Raw genomic sequence first — 20,399 nt, forward strand, 5'->3', positions numbered from 1 at the left:
CTGTTCCTTTCAAATCCCCAGTGTCCACCTGTCTGAACTAGATAGTCATCTCTGAAAAAACACTCATATTTTAATTATCTTATACGCTTACCGAAAATGTGTCGCTAACCATTTCTGTGTATAATATTTGATGTACCTAGAGGGGGCTAGAGTCTATCCTCTATTTATAGCAAGAGTCCTAGTGTCTGCAGCTTAGCAGTTGTCAACTTCATTTATTGTTGCTCTTGCCATGGTCAGAACTCTGTGGCTCAAGGTTGTGGTTGAGCTTCTACCAGGCTCAAGAACTTTTGTCATTTTAGAGGCATTATCTCTATAAAATTATTAAAATTTTGTTTTGAAATTTGGTTGGTATAAACCAAATAAAAGCTGGGGTAAGATTATTATTATTATATGTCTTCAATATTTTATTTATATATTTCTTTTGATATTTAAAGAAATTAATACATAGGTTCCTGAAAGCACCTTTGACCCTAGACACTGAGCCTCCAGTGCTTAATGGATGACCTGGCTTTATTGGAGTTAGATGTCCTTGAATATGATTGTGCCATGTCGCAGACACAGAAGAAACATTCTTTAGTGTACCTGTGGTGAATTATTTATCATTTTAAACCAATCCTACTTCTCCTCAGATCTTTTGCAGAATGAATCCTTTCACATTACTTGTAGTCTTACATTTCTTTTGTCCCCCAGTGGATATTTAGGAATGATGGCGCTGTCTGAGTTTGGAGATGCCGCAGCCTTCCTCAGAAGAAATAAGGCTGACCCTTTGTTACAGTCCCCAGCCTTTGATGGTAAGAGTTAGAGGAATCTGCTGCCTTGAATTCATATTATTACTTCAAGGTGTATTACTAGTTGCTTGTTGCAATGAATCATCAGTTCTGGGGACTAACTTATTTTGATTGGTGTGCAAACAGCTCCCATGAATCTTTGAACAACTGAAGACATCAGAGTCTCCAGGCCAGGAATAGAAATTTTCCAGAAAAGGCAAAATGGCTGAAAGGGATCCCAGGTCCATACCCTATTTATGCAGTCCTCAGACTAGTATTCTCTTCTAGGGGATGCCGTAGGACAAGCCTTTCTTAGAAACGTATTATCAGTGAGTACATAATCGATCAGGGAGAGGACTGTGACTTGGCTGAAGTTGGCTTTGCACACTGTAAAGAAGGAAGGGAAAATGATTCTAGGAGGCTGGGAACCTGGAGATGAGAGTTTGTATCTGTCTTCAGACATTCCTGCTGTTGGAATCTGGCCCTCTGGCATAGGCCATCAGGGTTTCTCAGCCAAACTAAAAGAAAGATCACTTAGGGGACTGACACTGGAATTCAAAATTTCTTTGCGCTTCATGCAAGGCCAAAGGTTAATGAGGATTTAGCTTCAAATAAAAAGGCCAAGTTCTACATTAAAATTTCTAAATAAATGTAACCTTCACCCCCATTCTTTTTTTTTTTATATGTCTAGGTTGCATGGTCATTCTCTACATTTCAGCTAATTGGAGATTTGGAAGTCAGATTCACAGTGTGGTTTGGCATCAGGTCACCTACGTGTCTTACTTTTAAAATTATTTAACAGTGCACAATAAAAACTGAACATTGTTCTAGTATCCAGAATTAGTCACCATTAGACTTTAATGTGACCAATTATAATTCAAGCTAGTTATGAAGGAAATTGTATTTCTGTCACAAACCCACCAGTCCTGGATCAGCTCCCAGTTTCCTGTCCTTGTATTTCATTAGTGTGATTGTATTCCAAAGTAGCTAATTATAATCCTTCAGCTCAAATACAGTAACAGAACAGTACCTGAAGTCAGAAGTGGCCATGCAGAGGTGTATTATAGGCAGTCAGATAATGAAGACAAGATGGTGATAGTGGTACCATGGAGAAAAATCAAAATTGGCACAATACAGGAGAGATAATTGGATCATTCATTGATGGAGTTAACACTATAAATGATTACTTAAAATAGAGTAATCAACATATCTTGATTAATTTTTTTTATCACATAATCCTTTATAGATATTCACTGGCATAAAAAAGATGGAAAACACCAAAAGTTCTTTATATGTCTGATCTACAAGACAATAGAGTTTGTATTTAGAACTCAGGCTAAATGGAAACAATTCAATGATGAGTATTTGGCCAACTTAGATTTCAAGTCTCTGTTCTTGATCATCTATTATTTTGTAATCATAATAAAGCATCTCACCTTATTGAGCATTCTTTAGTTCATCTGCCAAAGTTAGATAAACAAAAATGCCTGTTCTGCCTACCTTCCTTCATTGCTGTTAGGAACAAATAATGCTATAAGCTTGATAATGAGTTTAATGTGATATAATGATGCTCAGAAAAGAAAAGAAAACTAGAACTGCTGGGTGTCAGGGAAGAAGAACAATAGTTTTAGAAGTAAATATAAAAAGAATGACACTCCAAAACCAAATAAATTATTTTGTACTAAAAAGATTAAGTATCTATTTAATATGATTGTAAGTTTGACAATAATTTAACTCTGATTTTAGCTCATGTCATATAACAGATCCCTGTAAGAAATGATAACTGGTCACTTCTGAGCTTTTTTGTAGTGGGTCTTAATGTTTTAAACATTTTATACATCTCAAATTTTCTCTAGTAAATGTTGACCATCTTCCCATTATAGGAGGCATTTAATAAGAAATGGTTAGCCCAAAGGAGATAACATGGGGAAAATATCCTTCATTTATCCATGACCATGAGATGAAATCACTGTTAGACAACTCCTTAGTAGCAAGGCCAGTACTTAAGTCTAGAGACCCAGTTCAAATACAGTACTATCAGCATCCACAGCTCTGCATTATTGATGGCCAAAAGGAATTAAAGAGAAACTTATTTTATCTACTTTATCTTTTAAAAATAATTGCTGCCATGGACTAGGTCTCAGGAAAAGGCTTCTGGAAAATTCTTCACTCCCCCTGTATCCAGGGATGATGAAACAAAGATCTTACCATGGGGTGGGAGGTGAGCCCTCCTTGAGAGAAACACTGGAGAGAGAAAAGCAGCTAAGCACTGGCTAGAGGAAGCAGGAGATAATGGAGGAAAACTAATTTAGGAGGCAGGTAATTTTATTTCTAGAGTAATTATTTTAATCACTGCTAATAATTAACTATGGCAACGTTGGCACTGTGAGAAAGTCTTATCCTTCTTTTCAAGTTCAGAGAGAGAGAGAGACAGAAAGGCAGAGAATCATCAAATTTCTTTCAAGTTATAATATATTTTGAAATGCATAGCCTTTAATATGCTAAACAGGTAATTTTAAAAATCAAATATATTTTCATATATGAACATAAAAACATCAGTGTTTGCATAAATGGGACCACAATAATAAGTATAAAACAAAACCAGTATTCAAAAGCATAAAAAAGTAGAAAGGCAATGAAAACTGAATTACAAGGGATTTATCCCATCTGCTTACAAAGCAGTTTTCAGAGGGAATTGTTTGTAATTAGGGAAAGGGAGGAAGCAGTGGATTGTAAATTGTCATAGTAAGAAAATGGTGAGCAATGAAATTCTATGCAGAGACAAGAATTGTGGGAGAAGAGAATGGTACCCAATTCATTGCCTCTTTTTTTTTTTTAACACACTCATACCACCACCCCCCGACCCACACAGCCCAGCTTTAGAGAAAGCATCTGCCCTGCAGCAATGGAATATCTGAAACTTTTGCAACTCAGAAATTAGAGATGGTGGTGGTAACCTAGTTGTCATTTTCAATAGCATCATAGTTGAATCAGTTTTAACCAACATCCTCCCTCCCTCACCCTTTTTCCTATTTGGTTGAGAAACTCTTGTAGCATGCCAGGATTCATTTTCTTTGAAGACCATATTTCTGATTCATCTTTCTGAGGACTAGAAGAGAGGCTTAGGGGAGAAGAGGGAGGGAGAGACCAGAAGGATATAAGGGAGGGGCTGATAGGGATGTGAACTGAATAAATTTAAAAAAAATGGTTACCTTCCTCAGGTGGAAGAAAATTTGATGAGTATTTAAATGAACCTAGAGAAGCTGTTACGTGTATTCACAGAACTTCTAATTTACATCATTTAAAGTATTTTATGGGCTACTTTTATGAAAAACTACTTTCTGAGCGTTCAGAAGAAGGAAAAATAATATATGATGGGAAATATGAGTCGATTTTATTATAAAACAATTCAATTTAGCATGCTCTTCTCTTACCAGACTTTCATTCAAAGGTTAAAATATGATGCATAAGAACTCTGAAGGACAAGTCCACTAACATATAGTTTTATACAGCTGCAACTAGATCATTTTTGAGTGAGTCTTTTGAAGGGTTCTGAGAAAGAGTAGAAAAACCAGGAGAATGTCCAGGGTTTAGTGTTGTGGTCGGACGAAGAAGGTGAGTTAGGTGTACAGTTTTCTTATAACTTAAGGGCCCATGATGCTGGCAGACATCTACTTGCTGAGACTTTTCTTGTTTCTTTATAATCATGCATGGGCAGGCAAGCAGTCATGGTCAGCGTTCATGTTTTTATATAAAATTATGACTTATATTGATGACTCTAAGACTTAGTAGAAACAAGACTGTTTCAGTATGAAATGACCATTAGAGATACCCTTGAGTGCTGTAGATATAACCCATATTTTCTCTCTAGGGAAGAAGAAATGCTGGGTTCCTCATGGGAAGAATGCTTATATTGAAGCCGAGGTTAAAGGAAGTGATGATGATGGAAAAGTAATTGTAGAGACTAGAGATGGTGAGGTAAAGACGGCCTTTTCCTCCTGTGCTTGTCTGTGTTCTCTGCCTAGTTCAGTCACTAAATGTGTTCTTTCTCTAACGCTGAGCACCTGGGGTAAGGGATGCCAGTAATATGCTCTGGAGACTTCATTCACGTTTAAGGCATTCCTACGCTTACCATCAAAAATCTAATGAATGACATTGAATAAATCCGAGTAAATGATTTCAGTGGAAAAATATTAACTCTGGGCTTCACAATCGTTTCCACTTTTTTTTTTGTCAATGTTTCAAGTTCTTCCTCCTGGCCCCTTGCCATCTCCTCCTTCCTTATCTTTTTTTCTCCCTTCTAGTAACTTCTGCTGCTCATTTTTTCTTGATACACAGTCTCAATCTATGTTTTCTAGAATGACCTTAAGCTTACAGTACCTTCTGTCTTGGTACCCCCCAGTGCTAAATCTAGCTGTGCATAGGATCAAGAAAAAGACAGACTGGGGATAAAGCTCTTGCACAGGATGCATGAAGACTTAAACTTAATTTCCAGAACTTTCAAAAAATGCTTTTTCATTAGAAAAAAAAAGGATGTGTGATTTTAATAAAATAATATCATGCCATAATAACCCAAAGATGGGTAATATCCAGTTATGCTAAAATCTAGAGAAAGAGAATAAAGGCTTAGATAGCACAGTGAAGCAGCACCTAGGTAGGAAGCAAAAAAAATTAAAGACACAGAGAGAAGGTATATGCTTTAATGTCATATATTCATATTCATGTGTTCCCAAGCTAGGCTCTATTAGCTGTAATCCAATCAGCTAGACTGTATTGATGAAGTTGAAACCCTCTTGACCCAATCACCTCTCAATAGAACTACTACTCAGACTCTTCAAAATAGCCTTTTTGCAAACCATAATACAAGTTTAATTTATTCACAGTTCTAGAGCCTCAAGAAAATGGTACTGGTGTCAGTTCAACTGTACTGAGAATCTTTTAAAAATTTTATATTAATTACAGTTTATTCTGTTTTATATTAATTACAGTCTACAGCTGGATACTTTGTATCCCAGCTGTAGCCCCCTTCATCACTCCCTCCCAATCCCACCTTCCCTCCCTCATCTTCTCCCATGTCCCTTCCCAAGTTCACTGATAGGGGAGATCCTTTTCCCCTTCCCTCTGACCCTAGCCTATCAGGTCTCATCAGGAATGGCTGCATTGTCTTCCTCTGTGGCCTGGTAAGGCTTCTCCCCCATCAGGGGAAGGTGATCACAGAGCCAGCCCAGAGACAGTTCATGCCAGAGACAGTCCCTGTTCCACTTACTAGGGAACCCACTTGGATACTGAGCTGCCATGGACTACATCTGTGCAGAGGGTCTAGGTTATCTCCATGCATAGTTCTTGGTTGGAGTATCGGTCTCAGAAAAGACCCCTTTGCCCAGATTTTTTGGTTCTGTTGCTCTCCTTGTAGAGCTCCTGTCCCCTCTAGGTCTTTCTTTCTATCTCCCCCTTCTTTCATAAGATTCCTTGCACTCTGCCCAAAGTTGGGCTGTGAGTGTCAGCATCTGCTTTGGTACCCTATTGGGTAGAGTGCTTCAGAGGCTCTCTGTGGTAAGCTCCTGTTCTGTTCCCTGTTTCTCTCTCTTCCGATGTCCAACCCTGTTTGCCTTTCTGAATGAGGATTGATCGTCTTACCTTAGGTCCTCCTTCTTGCTTAGCTTCTTTAGGTGTGCAGATTTTAATATGTGTTGAGAACCTTAATTGGGGATGTCATCAAAGTGATGGGAATATATTTTTAAGAGAGACATCACATAGCAGGACATCCAGCAAAGTGGCTGATGCCTGGCCAAATGTATTTTTTTTAGAACAACTTCTCATGACACCCAAGATCCAGGTAAAAACTATCTGAGTACAGCCATCTCAGTGTCCTGAACAAACTTGTTTAGGTTGGATCTCTTCAGTGTCTCACACCACCTCTCTATTTGCCATACTGAAAATTAAGCTTCCAACATATATACTATTGGAGGAGATTCTCAAACTGTAGTATTCTTTATTTATTCCCAATGTTCTGATATGCCACACAGTTCAAAATGTAGTAATTCTATATTAGCAGTCACTTTGGGGTCCCAGAAACAAGGTTGTGCATTATGGTGGGAGCACAAGCACACAAAAACCTCTAACTTTATGGTCTGTAGATAAAGAAGTGTTAAGTGGATGATGGAGACCTCCAAGACTTTCAATACTTACAATCCCATTATGGCATGTCCCAATTACCTAAGGACCTCTCTGTAGACCACAGTTTTTAGAGGTTCTACAACCTCTCTGTAGTAGCAGACATTTAACATTATGAGTCTTTGAGGGACACTAGGGATTCAAAGTATAACTGCCTTGGATCCCATAAGGTGTATGGTTGTTTACTCTGAGTAGTTTTTCAAATGCATAGGAAAACAAATCTGTATAGGGAAAATAGAAAATAGACCTTTGTTTGTATGTGACAAGGTCTCCTTATGTATTTCTGCTTGTCCTGGAACTCACTATGGAGTCCATGCTGGCCTTGAACTCACAGAGACTCCTCTTTCCTCTGCCTCTCCAGTGCTGGAATTAGAACTGTGTGCCACCATATTCCACTAAGAACATCTTTTATTTTCCTGTTCTTTGCAGAGTCTGAGAATTAAGGAGGACAAAATCCAGGAGATGAACCCTCCAGAGTTTGAAATGGTTGAAGATCTGTCAATGTTGCTTCACCTCAATGAAGCCTCTGTGCTGCACACCCTGAGGAGTCGTTATGACCATTGGATGATCTATGTATGTAGATTAGCTTTTCTAGGAAAATCTCGAGTCAAAACTTGAATTAGTTATGTCTCAACTTCTTTCAGTGATATTTTACATTTAGTTCAAATATCCTCATATGAACATCCACTAGGCAGTAATTGTCTCAACAGTTCTCTAGTTCGATCTCGTCAACGTGTAATGTCATGTTCTACAGAATGTCATAGTAAATTAAAAGTATGAAGCTTTGAACCTGAAAGCATAGACTCCACTTGTCAACTCAATTACAAATTAGTTAAGTTTATCTATTCCACTAAAAATATTTTTGGAGGAAAATGTATTTGAGATGCTGCTCTTCCAACTATCTTTGTGTAAAGAAAAAAAAAGAACAGGACTTGCTTGTATTCATATACACAAATATGCTGACATTAGGAATGGATAAATAATCTGGGTGATGGTGGCTCATGCCTTTAATCCCAGCCCTCAGAGAGGCACATGGATCTCTGTGAGTTCAAGGCTGGCCTGGTCAACAGAGTGAGTACCATGACAGCCAAGGCTACATAGAGAAACATTGTCTCAAAAAGCAAAAAATGGAATGAATAAACATATATTTATGAGCACACATTCCTATCTGTCTAGAGAGACCTATGTAGTCATTGGGCATCTTCCATGAGATTCTGTATTAATGTTTTCAGGAAAGAGGTGCTGAGGCTTTTGTGTCCATGTGTTTATGGTCACAATTTTTGCCATGATTGTCACATAGCTTATGTATCTTCCTTAGCACCAGACTGTGTGCCCCTTGAAGGGATGCTGGATTTTCCTATTAAGTGCTCAATGAACACTTAAGTAATGAATCAGTCAACGAAAAAGATAAAAAGGTTGGGTGTGGTGGTTCACATCTTTAATCCCAGCACTTGAGAGTTAAAGGCAGGTGGATCTCTGTGAATTTGAGGTCACCCTGGTATACATGGTGAATTCCCAGACAGTCAGGGATCTATAGAGAGGCTCTGTCTCAAACAAACAAACAATAGATAAAAATACTCCATTTATGGGCAAGGAGCACTGCTAAGCTCAGATATAGACAGAAAATTGCTAAACATGAACCACTGATGTTAGTATTTTAATTATTAGTTCACTCCTGTGTGTGTGTGTGTGTGCGAAGTTTGCACTTGTTAGTTCTTCTTTTTGGGTCTTCACTCTGCAAAGCCACACTGTAATTTTAATCAGGAATCAGAGTTACTTAATGTATTAATAAAAAATAATACATTCTGAGGTGTATTCTTGCCTTTCCAGTGGAGCTGTGGCATAATTCAATAGATTCTATGTAATTTACATCCGCTCATTTCAAATGGATCGCAGGCTGTGGGAGTAACTGCAGAACTCGTTTTTCACGCCTGGCCTGTGTATATATACCTTCTGCTTTATGCATGGAGGTCCATGAGCAGCAGTAAGTCTTTTTCTGACACCATGAGAGATAACTGTGTTTGGAGGACAACACAGCAAGCCCGTGGGAGAAGATGGGCTTCCTGCTTTTATGATACCTAGTCCAATATTGCTGAGAAAACTGTTGATGTAGTCCCAGGTGAAGATGGCTTCCTCCTTTCTCCACATTTCTCCTGTCTTGTAAAACTCCCTAATTCTATCTTTATATAAAATGGGGCATCGGTGTCTGACTTTACATACAAGTTAGAGGATTAAAATAAGTTAGAGCAAGCGATTCAGTGCCTGTCTCTGTCACCCATCCAGCACTTGGGAAACCAATTGATTTCTCCATAGTCAAAAAGTTTCTGCCGGTTGGCGCCTCCTCTTTCTTCTACACCTATATACTAGAAGCAGCACTGAGATTAGGAGAAGACAGTGGCAGTAGGGATTCATTGTCACCAAGACTGTGACATGCAACCATCCTAGCCTTTAACAATCTGACTTAACCAAGTGACCATTTTAGTTTCTCTGAAGACTTGTCTCTCAATAAAATTGGCACTGAATGGGTAGATGAAAACAATATCTAACTAATAATATCTGGCTAATGTACAGTGTTGAAGGACATTAGTCTCAAATAAAAAAAAATAGTGGGGTTTTTACTTCTGGAGCTCTAAGAGAAAAATACTTCCTTGTCTTTCCTGACTTTTTAGTACCACCAGTATAGCTTGTGTTGGTTTTACCCCAATCTCTCTTCAAGAGTTACATGTGGGGACTAGAGAAATGGCTCAATGCTTAATGACACTTGTGGATTTTTCAGAGGAATTGGGTTTAACAATGTAGAGATTCACACCATTTGTAACTCCAGCTCCTGGGAATCCAGTATCTTTTTATGTTTTCTGTTGGCACCAGGCAGATATGTGTGCACATGCATACTTGCATGCAGGCAAATGCTCATATATATAAAATATCTATGTTTATAAAAGGACTTACATGCTTCAGATGTTTTAGCATTAGTACATGTACTGGCTGGATTTGTGTGTAACTTGACGCAAGCTAGAGTCATCACAGAGAAAGGAGCCTCAGTTGAGGAAATGCCTCCAGGAGATCTATCTGTAAGGCAAGGCATTTTCTCAATTAGTGATTATTTGGGGAGGGCAGAGCCCATGTTGGGTGGTGCCATGCCTGGGCTGGTGGTCCTGGGTTTTATGAGAAGGCAAGCTAAGCAAGCCAGGAGAAGCAAGCCAGAAAGCAGCACCCCTTCATGGCCTCTGCATCAGCCCTTGCCTCTAGGTTTCAGCCCTGTCTGAGTTTCTGTCCTGAATTCCTCCAATCATGGACTATGATCTGGAAGTTCCATCATGGTCTGGAGGTGTAAGTTACCTATGATTGGGAAGTGTATGCCTAGACCCTTTTTTCCCCAACTTGCTTTTTGGTTATGATTTCTTCATCACAGCAACAGAAACCCAAGCTAAGACATATCTCCCAGAGACTGAGAGGTAACCCCAGGTCTTGATGTTGGCCTAACCCAGATCTGTCTTCATCAGTTAGAAGTCCCTGTCTCACAGGAATTCAGATCTCCCCTGTTCCATGTTCCCTTATAAGTAAATACTCAGGCCAGCATTGCATGACAGGGGAAGCCTGTTGCTAGTCATTTTCTGAAATCCACTCTGATCTCTCCTCAGACATATTCAGGTCTCTTTTGTGTGGCTATAAACCCTTACAAGTGGCTCCCTGTGTATCAGAAAGAGGTCATGGCCGCCTATAAAAATAAGAGGCGATCTGAGGCTCCCCCTCACATCTTTGCTGTTGCCAATCGTGCCTTTCAGGATATGCTTCGCAGTAAGTAGATGCCCTACAAAATGAAAAGTGAGGATCTCTGATTAACGTTTTCTCCATGTCATCAAAGGACACTCAGGCATTGTGACAGAGCATGGCCTCACAGCTGCCTCATCTCTTGAAGCCTCTGTTTCCTTCCAGATAAAATGTGGGCGACATAGTATGGGCCTCCTATGGTTACAGGGACAATTACCATGAACTTCAGAGCGAAAGAATGCATTTATAGTGCTGGGGCTGGAGGCTGGCCCAGATAATGCCCCCCGCAGATGTTTGCTCTTGTTACACCAAGCATCTACTATACTGTCTGACACAGAAGCTATTCTATAGCTGGTGTTATGCAGTGATTCTTTTTTTTTTAAGATTTATTTATTTATTATATATACAGTGTTCTGCCTGCATGTATGCCTGCAGACCAGAAGGGGACACCAGATCGCATCTGTAGATGGTTGCGAGCCACCATGTGGTTGCTGGGAATTGAACTCAGGACTTTTGGAAGAACAGCCAGCCAGTGCTCCTAACATCTGAGCCATCTCTCCCGTCCATGCAGTGATTCTTAAAAGACTAAAAATGTCAACCATTAGTTAGTAACTCATTATGTTTAGAGTGAAGAAAAAGGTCTAGAATTCATACGTACATGTGAGTAGGAAAAATAGGGTATATGTTTTGTACTGTATCATTTAAATGAGGGGTTTGCAAGTATGCATTGAACAAATCCTTTTCCATGATTCTAAATTGAAACTATTATTAAGAGAATTATTTATAAATTCATGAATTATGCCAGTACATAAGATTCAAGATTCAAGCATAAGCATATCTCAATATCTCAACATGTTTTTTTTTTTTTTTTTTTTTTTTTTTTTTTTTTGTAGATGGAGAGAACCAGTCCATACTCTTCACGTAAGTATTTGTCTCATTTTCCTTTTTCCCTATGTGAAGTTTTATTAGAAATAGATCCTCTTATTTCACGGAGAGCAAAACTTAAGTTTGTCAAATTTAACTTGTTTAGTCTTTAGGTACAAAATGCATTCCAGGTAGGAAAAGATACTATGTAAGTGGTCACACTGCTTTAGTGAATTCTGTAAATATGGTTTAAGGCAATCTGCTGCCATCATTTAGAGACTCCTTAGAAACTATACAGTATAAGCTAGTTTAGTTCCTTCTCAGGGAAGAAGCCTTCAGGCATGGAAATCAGCCACTTTAAAGGTCTCCATGCTAATTAAGCAGAGATGCTAACCATCCGTACACTATGCTCATGAAACAGATAAACTTCATGCTTTAAGCAGCCATGTATAGTATATGTAGTAATACATAGTGTGTCTTTGGAGGATAACAAGAGAGGGTGAAGAGGACCTTGGGATACCTTATTGAAGGGTTATTTGGATGGAAAGAGCACCAGGTGGGCATGTTCGTGTGTACAGGTGGGTGAGACCCAAAGGGTTATGACATGCTTAAGTCTGTGGACTTCTTTTGCAGTGATAGTGACATGTTGTGTTATTGACTCTGTTGGTTTCTGTTACCTTAAAGGGGACCATGGGTTTTTAGGAACTTAGTACTGAGTGACTAGTTCAAATTCAAATCTATGCCTTTTTCCAATAGCGTGACTGGGCTTCTGAATTTTATATATGTAAAGGCAGGCTGGAGCAAATGTAGTTGATTATCAAAGGAAAGAAGAAAACTAAAGCACAGTTTCCTGGTGAAATGATTGGCAAGCCATTTTCTAAGAAAGAGGTTAGATATGATCAGAATTAGCTCACTTTCATTCCATTGATCATCAGAACCAGTTAACAGTTTTCTCAATTTTAAATCACAGAGGAGAATCTGGCGCTGGAAAGACGGTGAACACCAAACTGACTATTCAGTATTTTGCCACCATGGCAGCCATAAATGAACCCAAGAAAAAGCTGGTAAGTGTCCATACAGTATAAAAGGTGAGGGATCCTCATCCACTGAGACTTGCCGCCTATTCCTTGACAAGAATGAGGAATAAGGAGGAGGAAATAACCAGAGAACAATTGGCAAAAGCGTAGCAGTTACTTTTCTCATTCTATGACAAAATATCTGATAGCATAATTATGAAAGGGAGAGTTTATTCTGGCATACCCTTTGAGGAGATATTCATCCCAGCATGGTGCATAAGTGATGGAGGCAGGAGCCAGAGGCTGGCTAGTCACAATGCACTATTGTAGCCACACTCAGAAAGCAGGACACCAAAAGGAAGTGGAACCAATCCAAGGCTGGTTGGCCAACAGTGGCTTGGGTCTATCAGGAAAGCTCCACGTTCTGATGGATTTATAGCCACCCTGACTATCACCAGCTTGGGATCAAGTTTTTTTTTTTTTTAATTTTTCATCAATTACACTTTATTCATTCTGCATCCCCCCATAAGCCCCTCCCTCCTCCCCTCCCAATCCCACCCTCCCTCCTTCCTCTGCTTGCATGCCACTCCCCAAGTCCACTAATAGGGGAGGTTCTCCTCTCCTTTCTGATCTTAGTCTGTCAGTTCACATCAAAAGTGGCTGCATTGTCCTCTACTATGGCCTGGTAAGGCTGCTCCCCCCCCAGAGGGGGGTGATCAAAGAGCAGGCCAATCAGATTATGTCAGAGGCAGTCCCTCTTCACATTACTATGTAACCCAATTGGACTCTGAACTGCCCTGGGCTACATCTGTGCAGGGGTTCTGGGTTATCTCCATGAATAGTCCTTGGTTGGAGTATGAGTCTCTGGGAAGTTCCCTGTGTTCAAATTTTCTTGTTCTGTTGCTCTCCTTGTGGAGACCCTGTCCTCTCCAGCTCTTACTATTTCCCAGTTCTTACCTAAAATTCCATTCACTCTGCCCAACAGTTGCCCATCAGGCTCAGCATCTGCTTTGATAGTCTGAAGGGCAGAGGCTTTCAGAGGCCCTCTGTGGTAGGTTCCTAGGTTGTTTCCTGTTTTCTTCTTCTTCTGATGTCCGTCCTCTTTGCCTTTCCGGATGGGGATTGGACATTTTAGTTAGGGTCCTCTCTTTTGCTTAGTTTCTTTAGATGCACAGGTTTTAGTGGGTTTGTCCTATGTTGTATGTCTATATGAGTGAGTATATACCATGTGTGTCTTTTTGCTTCTGGGACAACGCACTCAGGATGGGATCAAGTTTTTAAACACAAGAGCCTTTGGGGACATTTTCATAGCATTCTAAATCAAAACCAAAAGCATACATCACACACTTTTAGATTATCTTCAAAGAGCTGGCTGAGTTTCATTTGCCTTGCCCCTTTGGTCAATATGCCTTCAGGATCCAAACCTTCTTACAGCAAAGAATCACAACCTTCAATGTCCTCTTCTGATATTTCTAAATCTCTTTAGCTACAGTGCTGTGTTAGATTCCCACACAAATGCACCAATGGCTTTCTTTACCATGAACGCCTTTATCAGATCCCAAACGCCCATTTGAAATACCCTCAACTTTAATCATGCAACATTTTCTATAAGCTTTACCTTCTGTATTAATTTTTTAAACCTCAGTCTCTTAATTTCATCAGGGATAAAACACCCTGATTAAAGTAACGTAAGAGGGAAAGGATTTATTTGGCTAGTAATTCCAGGTTACAGTCCTTTCAAGGAAGTCAAGGTAAGCAGGCACCTGAAATAACTAGTTATGTGACATTGACAGCCAAGAAAACAGTGAATTAATATATGCATGCTATTGCAGTGCCCGCTCCCACCTTTTCAAGCAGTCCAGGACCAGCCCACAAAATGGTGCTGCCCACATGCACCATTCCTACCTCAATAAATCAGCTTGAGGAAAAAAAAAAATCAAACCAATTCTAGGCAATCACTCACCGAGACTTTCCAGGTAATCCTGGGCTGTATCAGGTTAACAATTAAAGTCAGCAATCACACTTAGCAGTTTTTAACTCTGCTTTAGCTGAAAAGTAGGCTTTCATAGTAATCTGGAAACAATTACATCAAGTAAAGTTAGGTAGTGTTGGGTGGTTCTCAGAACTATTTATTACTGGGCTAAGCCACTTCTTATCAGTCCATGTCTGACATCGTCACTTTGTATTTTCACCTGCTACTTTTGCTGTCACGAGTAAGAAATAGGCCAAAGTATAGACCAACTTTGCTCAAATTTGAAACTTCAAAAGGTTTCCTTTCCCATCACTGCATTCCTGAATTTGGTTGATATCTTTAAGTATCCTTGAATTCTGCTTTTCCTTACATAAAACTTTACTTCAGTGGCCTTCTTAGTTTTGTTGTTGTTTGGTGTGAATTAGTTGATTTAATCTTCATATTAAGTCATGGTAATTAATTAATAGTTATATATAATGTTATATAATGTATAACATAAAAATTAACATAACTTGTACAACAGGTCTATGGAAATCCTTGCCTATATAGCCTTTTATAGTTCTTTGGAAGACACTAGACACATTATTCAGAACGAAATAGTATTTATACCTTGTATATTCTTGAACACTGTAGATTATATAATTAATCCCATGAAACAGGAATTTGAGGATGAATTTATAAAACAATGCAGCTCTGAATTAGTGTGGCTTTAGTGTGGATCTTTCAGGGTCAACCTGTATAGATAGCCCATATTTTCGAATATGCAAAATTCCAATTAAAGATAAGTATCATTCCTAGCCACTGCTTCATTGAACCTCTGGATTACCTAGAAATGATACTGTAAGGAAAATATAAATTACTAATGCCAAAAAACCTGATATATTATCCTATGACAAATATTTCAATTTTTGTTAATAAACATTTTCTTTATTCACATGGACTCAAACAAAGCACTACAAAGTAATGACTATCTAAATATTTTCTTAGGAGAAAATATATGAAATTGCTATCTTTTAGACTGTATTTTTTTCTGAATCTCTGTTCTCAAAATAGTGTTTTATAATCTCATTTGGAAACTTTAGGTCACTAGTTATTACAGCAGTGATAGGGACGAGCTTTGAGTTTTCTTCAGTATAGATTCCTGATAAACTTTAATCAGCTATTCTTCATTTCCATGCTTCTTAGGGGATTTTAGAAGATCAAATTGTACAAATGAATCCTATCTTGGAAGCATTTGGAAATGCCAAAACTCTGAGAAACGACAACTCTTCTCGTTTCGTAAGTAACATGGTAGCATCGCAGAACCTATAACTTTTAGACTAACATGAAATTCATGCCAGAACACACTGGTAGCAAAATTATAGGAGAAGGTTTTTTTTTTTATTAAATTCTATCATATTGTTACATTACTCAAAAAGAAAAGTTTTACCAGCTATAGCTGAAACAATTAAAGCCGTCTATATCTATGTATCTTCTATTTGGGTGAATACATTTAGGAGGAATTTAATTATCTTAACTCACATTTCCTTACCCTTACAGTACAGAAGCTCATCTAGCGAATTATGATAATAATTTATATATTCATACATTGTACAGATTTGAAATTGTTTTTACTTAACTTTCTATATGAAGTCAATTTAGTAGCCGTTTCCTGTTTCTCTTAATTATTCTTTCAGCTCTTGTTTATGGACTCCTTCTTCCTGCATATTTTACAGGGTTTAAAAAACAACTTCTGTTTAGAAAATTGAACAAGGTATACCAATGTGGTTTTATTTTTTGACCCCCATCACATTTTTTTATTTGTAGTGTTTCCTTTTTATTATTTATTTATTACTATTTATTACAATTTATTCACTTTGTATTTCAGCTGTCTTTTCTCCCCCCTCCCCCAGGCCCCGTTTCTTCCCAGTACCACCCATCCTCCCTCTTCTCTTGCTATGCCCCTTCCCTAGTCCACTGATAGGGGAGGACCTCTTCCCTTTCCATCTGACTCTAGCCTATCAGGTCTCATCAGGGCTGGATAAATCATCTTCTTTTGTGGCCTGTCAAGGCTGCACCCCTCCCCCTCCCCCTAAGAAGAGGTGATCAAAGAGCTAGCCACTGCGTTCATGTCAGAGACAGACCCTGCCTGCTCACCTTATTAGGGAACCCACTTGGAAAATGAGCAGCCTATTGTCTTCATCTGAGCAGGGGGTCTAGGTCCTCTCCATACATGTCCCTTGGTTGAAGTATTGGTCTCTGAAGGCCCTCTTAGCCCCAGGTTTTTTGGCTCTGTTGGTCTCCTTGTGGAGCTCCTGTCCCCTCTAGGTCTTTCTGTCTCCCCCTTCTTCATAAAGTTCCCTGCACTCTGCCCAAAATTTGGCTATGAGTTTCAGCATCTCTTTCCATACCCTGATGGGTAGAGTCTTTCAGAGGCACCCTGTGGAAGGCTCCTGTCCGTTTCCCTGTCATCTTCTACTTCTGATTTCTATCCTGTTTTCCCTTCTTAATGAGGTTTCAGCCTCTTCCCTAGGGTCTTCCTTGTTATTTATCTTTTTTAAGAAGTATAGATTTTAGTATGTTTATCCTATATTATATGGCTAACATCCACTTATAAGTGAGTATATACCATATGTATCTTTCTGCTTCTGGGTTACCTCACTAAGGATGATCTTTTCTAGTTCCATCCATTTGCCTACAGAGTTCACTATTTCCTTGTTTTTAATTGCTGAGTGGTATTCCATTGTGTAAATGTGGCATAATTTCTGCATCCATTCCTCCACTGAGGGACATCTAGGTTTCCAGATTCTGTCTTTTATTAACAAAGCTGCTATAAATACAGTTGAACAAATGTCCTTGTGTATGGTTGAGCATCTTGTAGATATACCCAGGAATGGTATAGCTGGATCTTCAGGTAGCACTATTCCTAATTTTCTGAGAAAGCACCAGATTGATTTCCAAAGCGGTTGTGCAAGGTTACATTCCCACCAGCAATAAGGAGGGTTCCCCTTTCTCCACATCCTCTCCAGCATGTGTCATCCTTCACACAATGGAGAAAAACATTTGGATTTAAAAATAAAGTCCTATAAATCCATTTTGTGCCAATAATGAGTGACAGGGAACCATTGCATAAGTTAAGGAAAACTGAAGGAAACTTCATGTTTGAACATCTGAAAATACTTAAATAGTAGACTCATGCTAATTGCCTGGCGATGCAACATTTTTATTGCTATTTATTTGCATGCATCTGTGCATTAAACAATTGCTATTGTAAAGATTTATTAAAATATTGGTGCATGTTTAATAAAATATGAAAGTCAGGAATATAGGATAGAGAAGAAAAGAAAAAAAAATTACAGAAAAAAGTCAGGGCTGGGGATCTAGCTAAATGGTAGGCAATAGCCTGGCATATGTAAAATCCAAGTATGAATCTTCAGGGTGTGTGGGGAAAGAGACAGAGACAGATAGAGACAGAGAGGGAGAGAGACATACAGAGAGAAACAGAGACACAGAGACACACAGAGAAAGGGAGAATAAAGTCAAATAAAGTAAAGAAATAGGAAGGACGGGGGGAAGAAAAATAAGGAGAGAACAGAAACAGAGAGATGAAGAGTAAAGACAACAAGGGTACAGTTGGAAAGATAGACAAGAAGAAGCAAAGAAAAGCAGAAGATTTTGATAAGTGGAAGGAAAAAGATAAAAGGACATTCAATAAAACTGAAGAAATCCTGATAGATTATAAAAAGTAATCCTAGGAACTCATACCACCCATATTGGCCTTCCACATATATGTGTGCATATAGGCACATGTATGGTAGTCTGTGTAGTTGCCATTATGCTTTGCTTTGTAATATGCTAGTTCAGTCTCCCTGTGTAGTATCTTTATGGCGTAGGTGCGGGGACCTCAGCCACTCTTCTGTTGTTTTATCACTATGTTCTTATGTCATAAAATGTGGCTGCCAATGTATCTGGCTTTCTGTCACAGATACTCTCAACACTGGGAAGTCTTTATGCCTTGTTAGATTCTTCTTTAGCTTTTAATTTAGAAAGAAGAAAGTGGAAAACCCTGTTGCTTCCATTAAGGTGTATTTGGAGACATAAGCCAGACATAAGCTCTTCAGTCAACTGAGCACATGTGAAATGAACCCCTAGTTGTTAGTCTATCTCTCAGTCTTTGTATATGTTCCCTTTTCTCTTAATTCCTAAAGTATAGCAAAAGTGGCTTTTCTTTTGATACCAAAGTACTTCAAATGTTCGTTTGTTTGAGCTCTTGAGTATCCATGTACCTTCTAGAACATTTCATAAGGGTCAGGATCATCAATTTTTTTTATAAGTTGTTTTTATTTCTTCAGGAGTTTCCTAGATCATTGCAGACAGTCAATGGAGACTGAAGGAGTGAATGAGCATCCCAAGAAGATACTACAGTCCTCCTTTTCAAATAAGAGCACTGAGGTTCCACAGTGCACATAAAAGCATCCAGGCAGAAACTGACAGATGTGGTCCTAAGCGGTCAGGACTGCTGCAGTCTTGCAAATCAGTATAGCTCCCACTAGACCAGTAGTTCCCAACTTATCCAATGCTGCAACTCTTTTAATACAGTTCTTCATGTTGTGGTGACCTCATCCATAAAATTATTTTTGTTGCTACTTTATAACTGTGATTTTGCTACTGTTATGAATTGTAATGTAAATATCTGATACGCAGGATATCTGGTATGGGACCTCTGTGAAAAGGGTCATTCAATCTCCAAAGAGGTCACTACCGACAGGCTGAGAATCAACCATTTCTCTAGACATTATCTGACCTGTCTCATTTTAAAACCACCTGGCATTTAATTTTCTAACCTTTGGAGCCTGTAGTCATTTGAGGATTGTGTACTTAATGAGGCTATTTGCAAGTTTGGATGGGACCCTGAGTTCTATTTCTCTCTAGGGAAAACTCATTAGGATGCATTTTGGTGCAAGAGGCACACTGTCCTCCGCAGATATCCAGATCTGTAAGTAAGCATTGCACTATTTGGTTGCTTCTCTTCTATGTTTTCTAAGAATGTCAAAATATGAATTTTTATCCATTTTGATCCTCCTAGATTTTCTTGAAAAATCTCGGGTGGTTTATCAGCAGCCTGGAGAGAGAAATTACCATATCTTTTACCAAATTCTGTCTGGAAAACAAGAACTTCAAGGTAAGTGTTAGACTGGAGCCCATACTTATTCTACAAAAAGACAAACAGATCCCAAGGGAAGAAGATTACTGTTTTAGTAAGTCTCTTAGTAGTTTTAAACCATGATTTATTTATCTTACAACAGGGAATTTGAACACTTATATAACCAACGAGGGTAGAATAGATGGCAATGTTGTTTTTAATTTGGTATCAAAAGCAAGACATTTGCAGTGAAGGGCAAGGTTAAGTGTGTATATGTGTGTGTGTGTGTGAGAGAGAGAGAGAGAGAGAGAAGCTATCTTCGGTCTTTTGATTATGGAATTGAGGCCAGTAATAGTCAGACTTAATACTGAAATATGTGCTTTAATTGCTGTCATTTTGTTGATTTTGTAATATTTGTTACCTTACTCATACTAAGTCATACTTTGCAAAAACGCTATTCTGGCATTGTAGCATCTTGAGTATGCTTATCCTTTTTATTTTCCAGTCTGAAATATTCTTCCACTATTTTATGCTGATTCTGTGGTTAAAACAAACAAACAAACAACAACAACAACAACAAAAAACTTCTTTAGCCTGTTTTCATCATGGGATTTTTTTCTCCCTTAATTATGATGGATTGTTTTGGTGGTAGTTATAGTGGTAGTCTTGGTTGCTATCTATGTTTTTTCCAAACTTGAATATGTTGTTCTAAT

At 38.6% G+C, this 20,399-nt stretch overlaps 1 protein-coding gene across 1 annotated transcript in view; it reads left to right on the top strand.

Moving 5' to 3' along the window:
* The first annotated feature begins 703 nt into the window (after positions 1-703).
* Myh15 (myosin heavy chain 15) overlaps positions 704-20,399 on the top strand; it is a 111,040-nt gene continuing 91,344 nt past the window's right edge. Inside the window, exons 1-9 of the mRNA XM_060370501.1 lie at positions 704-791; positions 4,639-4,745; positions 7,371-7,514; positions 10,583-10,739; positions 11,606-11,633; positions 12,547-12,655; positions 15,750-15,842; positions 19,476-19,539; positions 19,630-19,725. Of these exons, the coding sequence (XP_060226484.1) occupies positions 704-791; positions 4,639-4,745; positions 7,371-7,514; positions 10,583-10,739; positions 11,606-11,633; positions 12,547-12,655; positions 15,750-15,842; positions 19,476-19,539; positions 19,630-19,725 (886 nt within the window). The remainder of the gene's footprint in view (positions 792-4,638; positions 4,746-7,370; positions 7,515-10,582; positions 10,740-11,605; positions 11,634-12,546; positions 12,656-15,749; positions 15,843-19,475; positions 19,540-19,629; positions 19,726-20,399) is intronic.

Source organism: Meriones unguiculatus, chromosome 17 (genome assembly GCF_030254825.1).
Source record: "Meriones unguiculatus strain TT.TT164.6M chromosome 17, Bangor_MerUng_6.1, whole genome shotgun sequence".
Classification (NCBI taxonomy): domain Eukaryota; kingdom Metazoa; phylum Chordata; class Mammalia; order Rodentia; family Muridae; genus Meriones; species Meriones unguiculatus.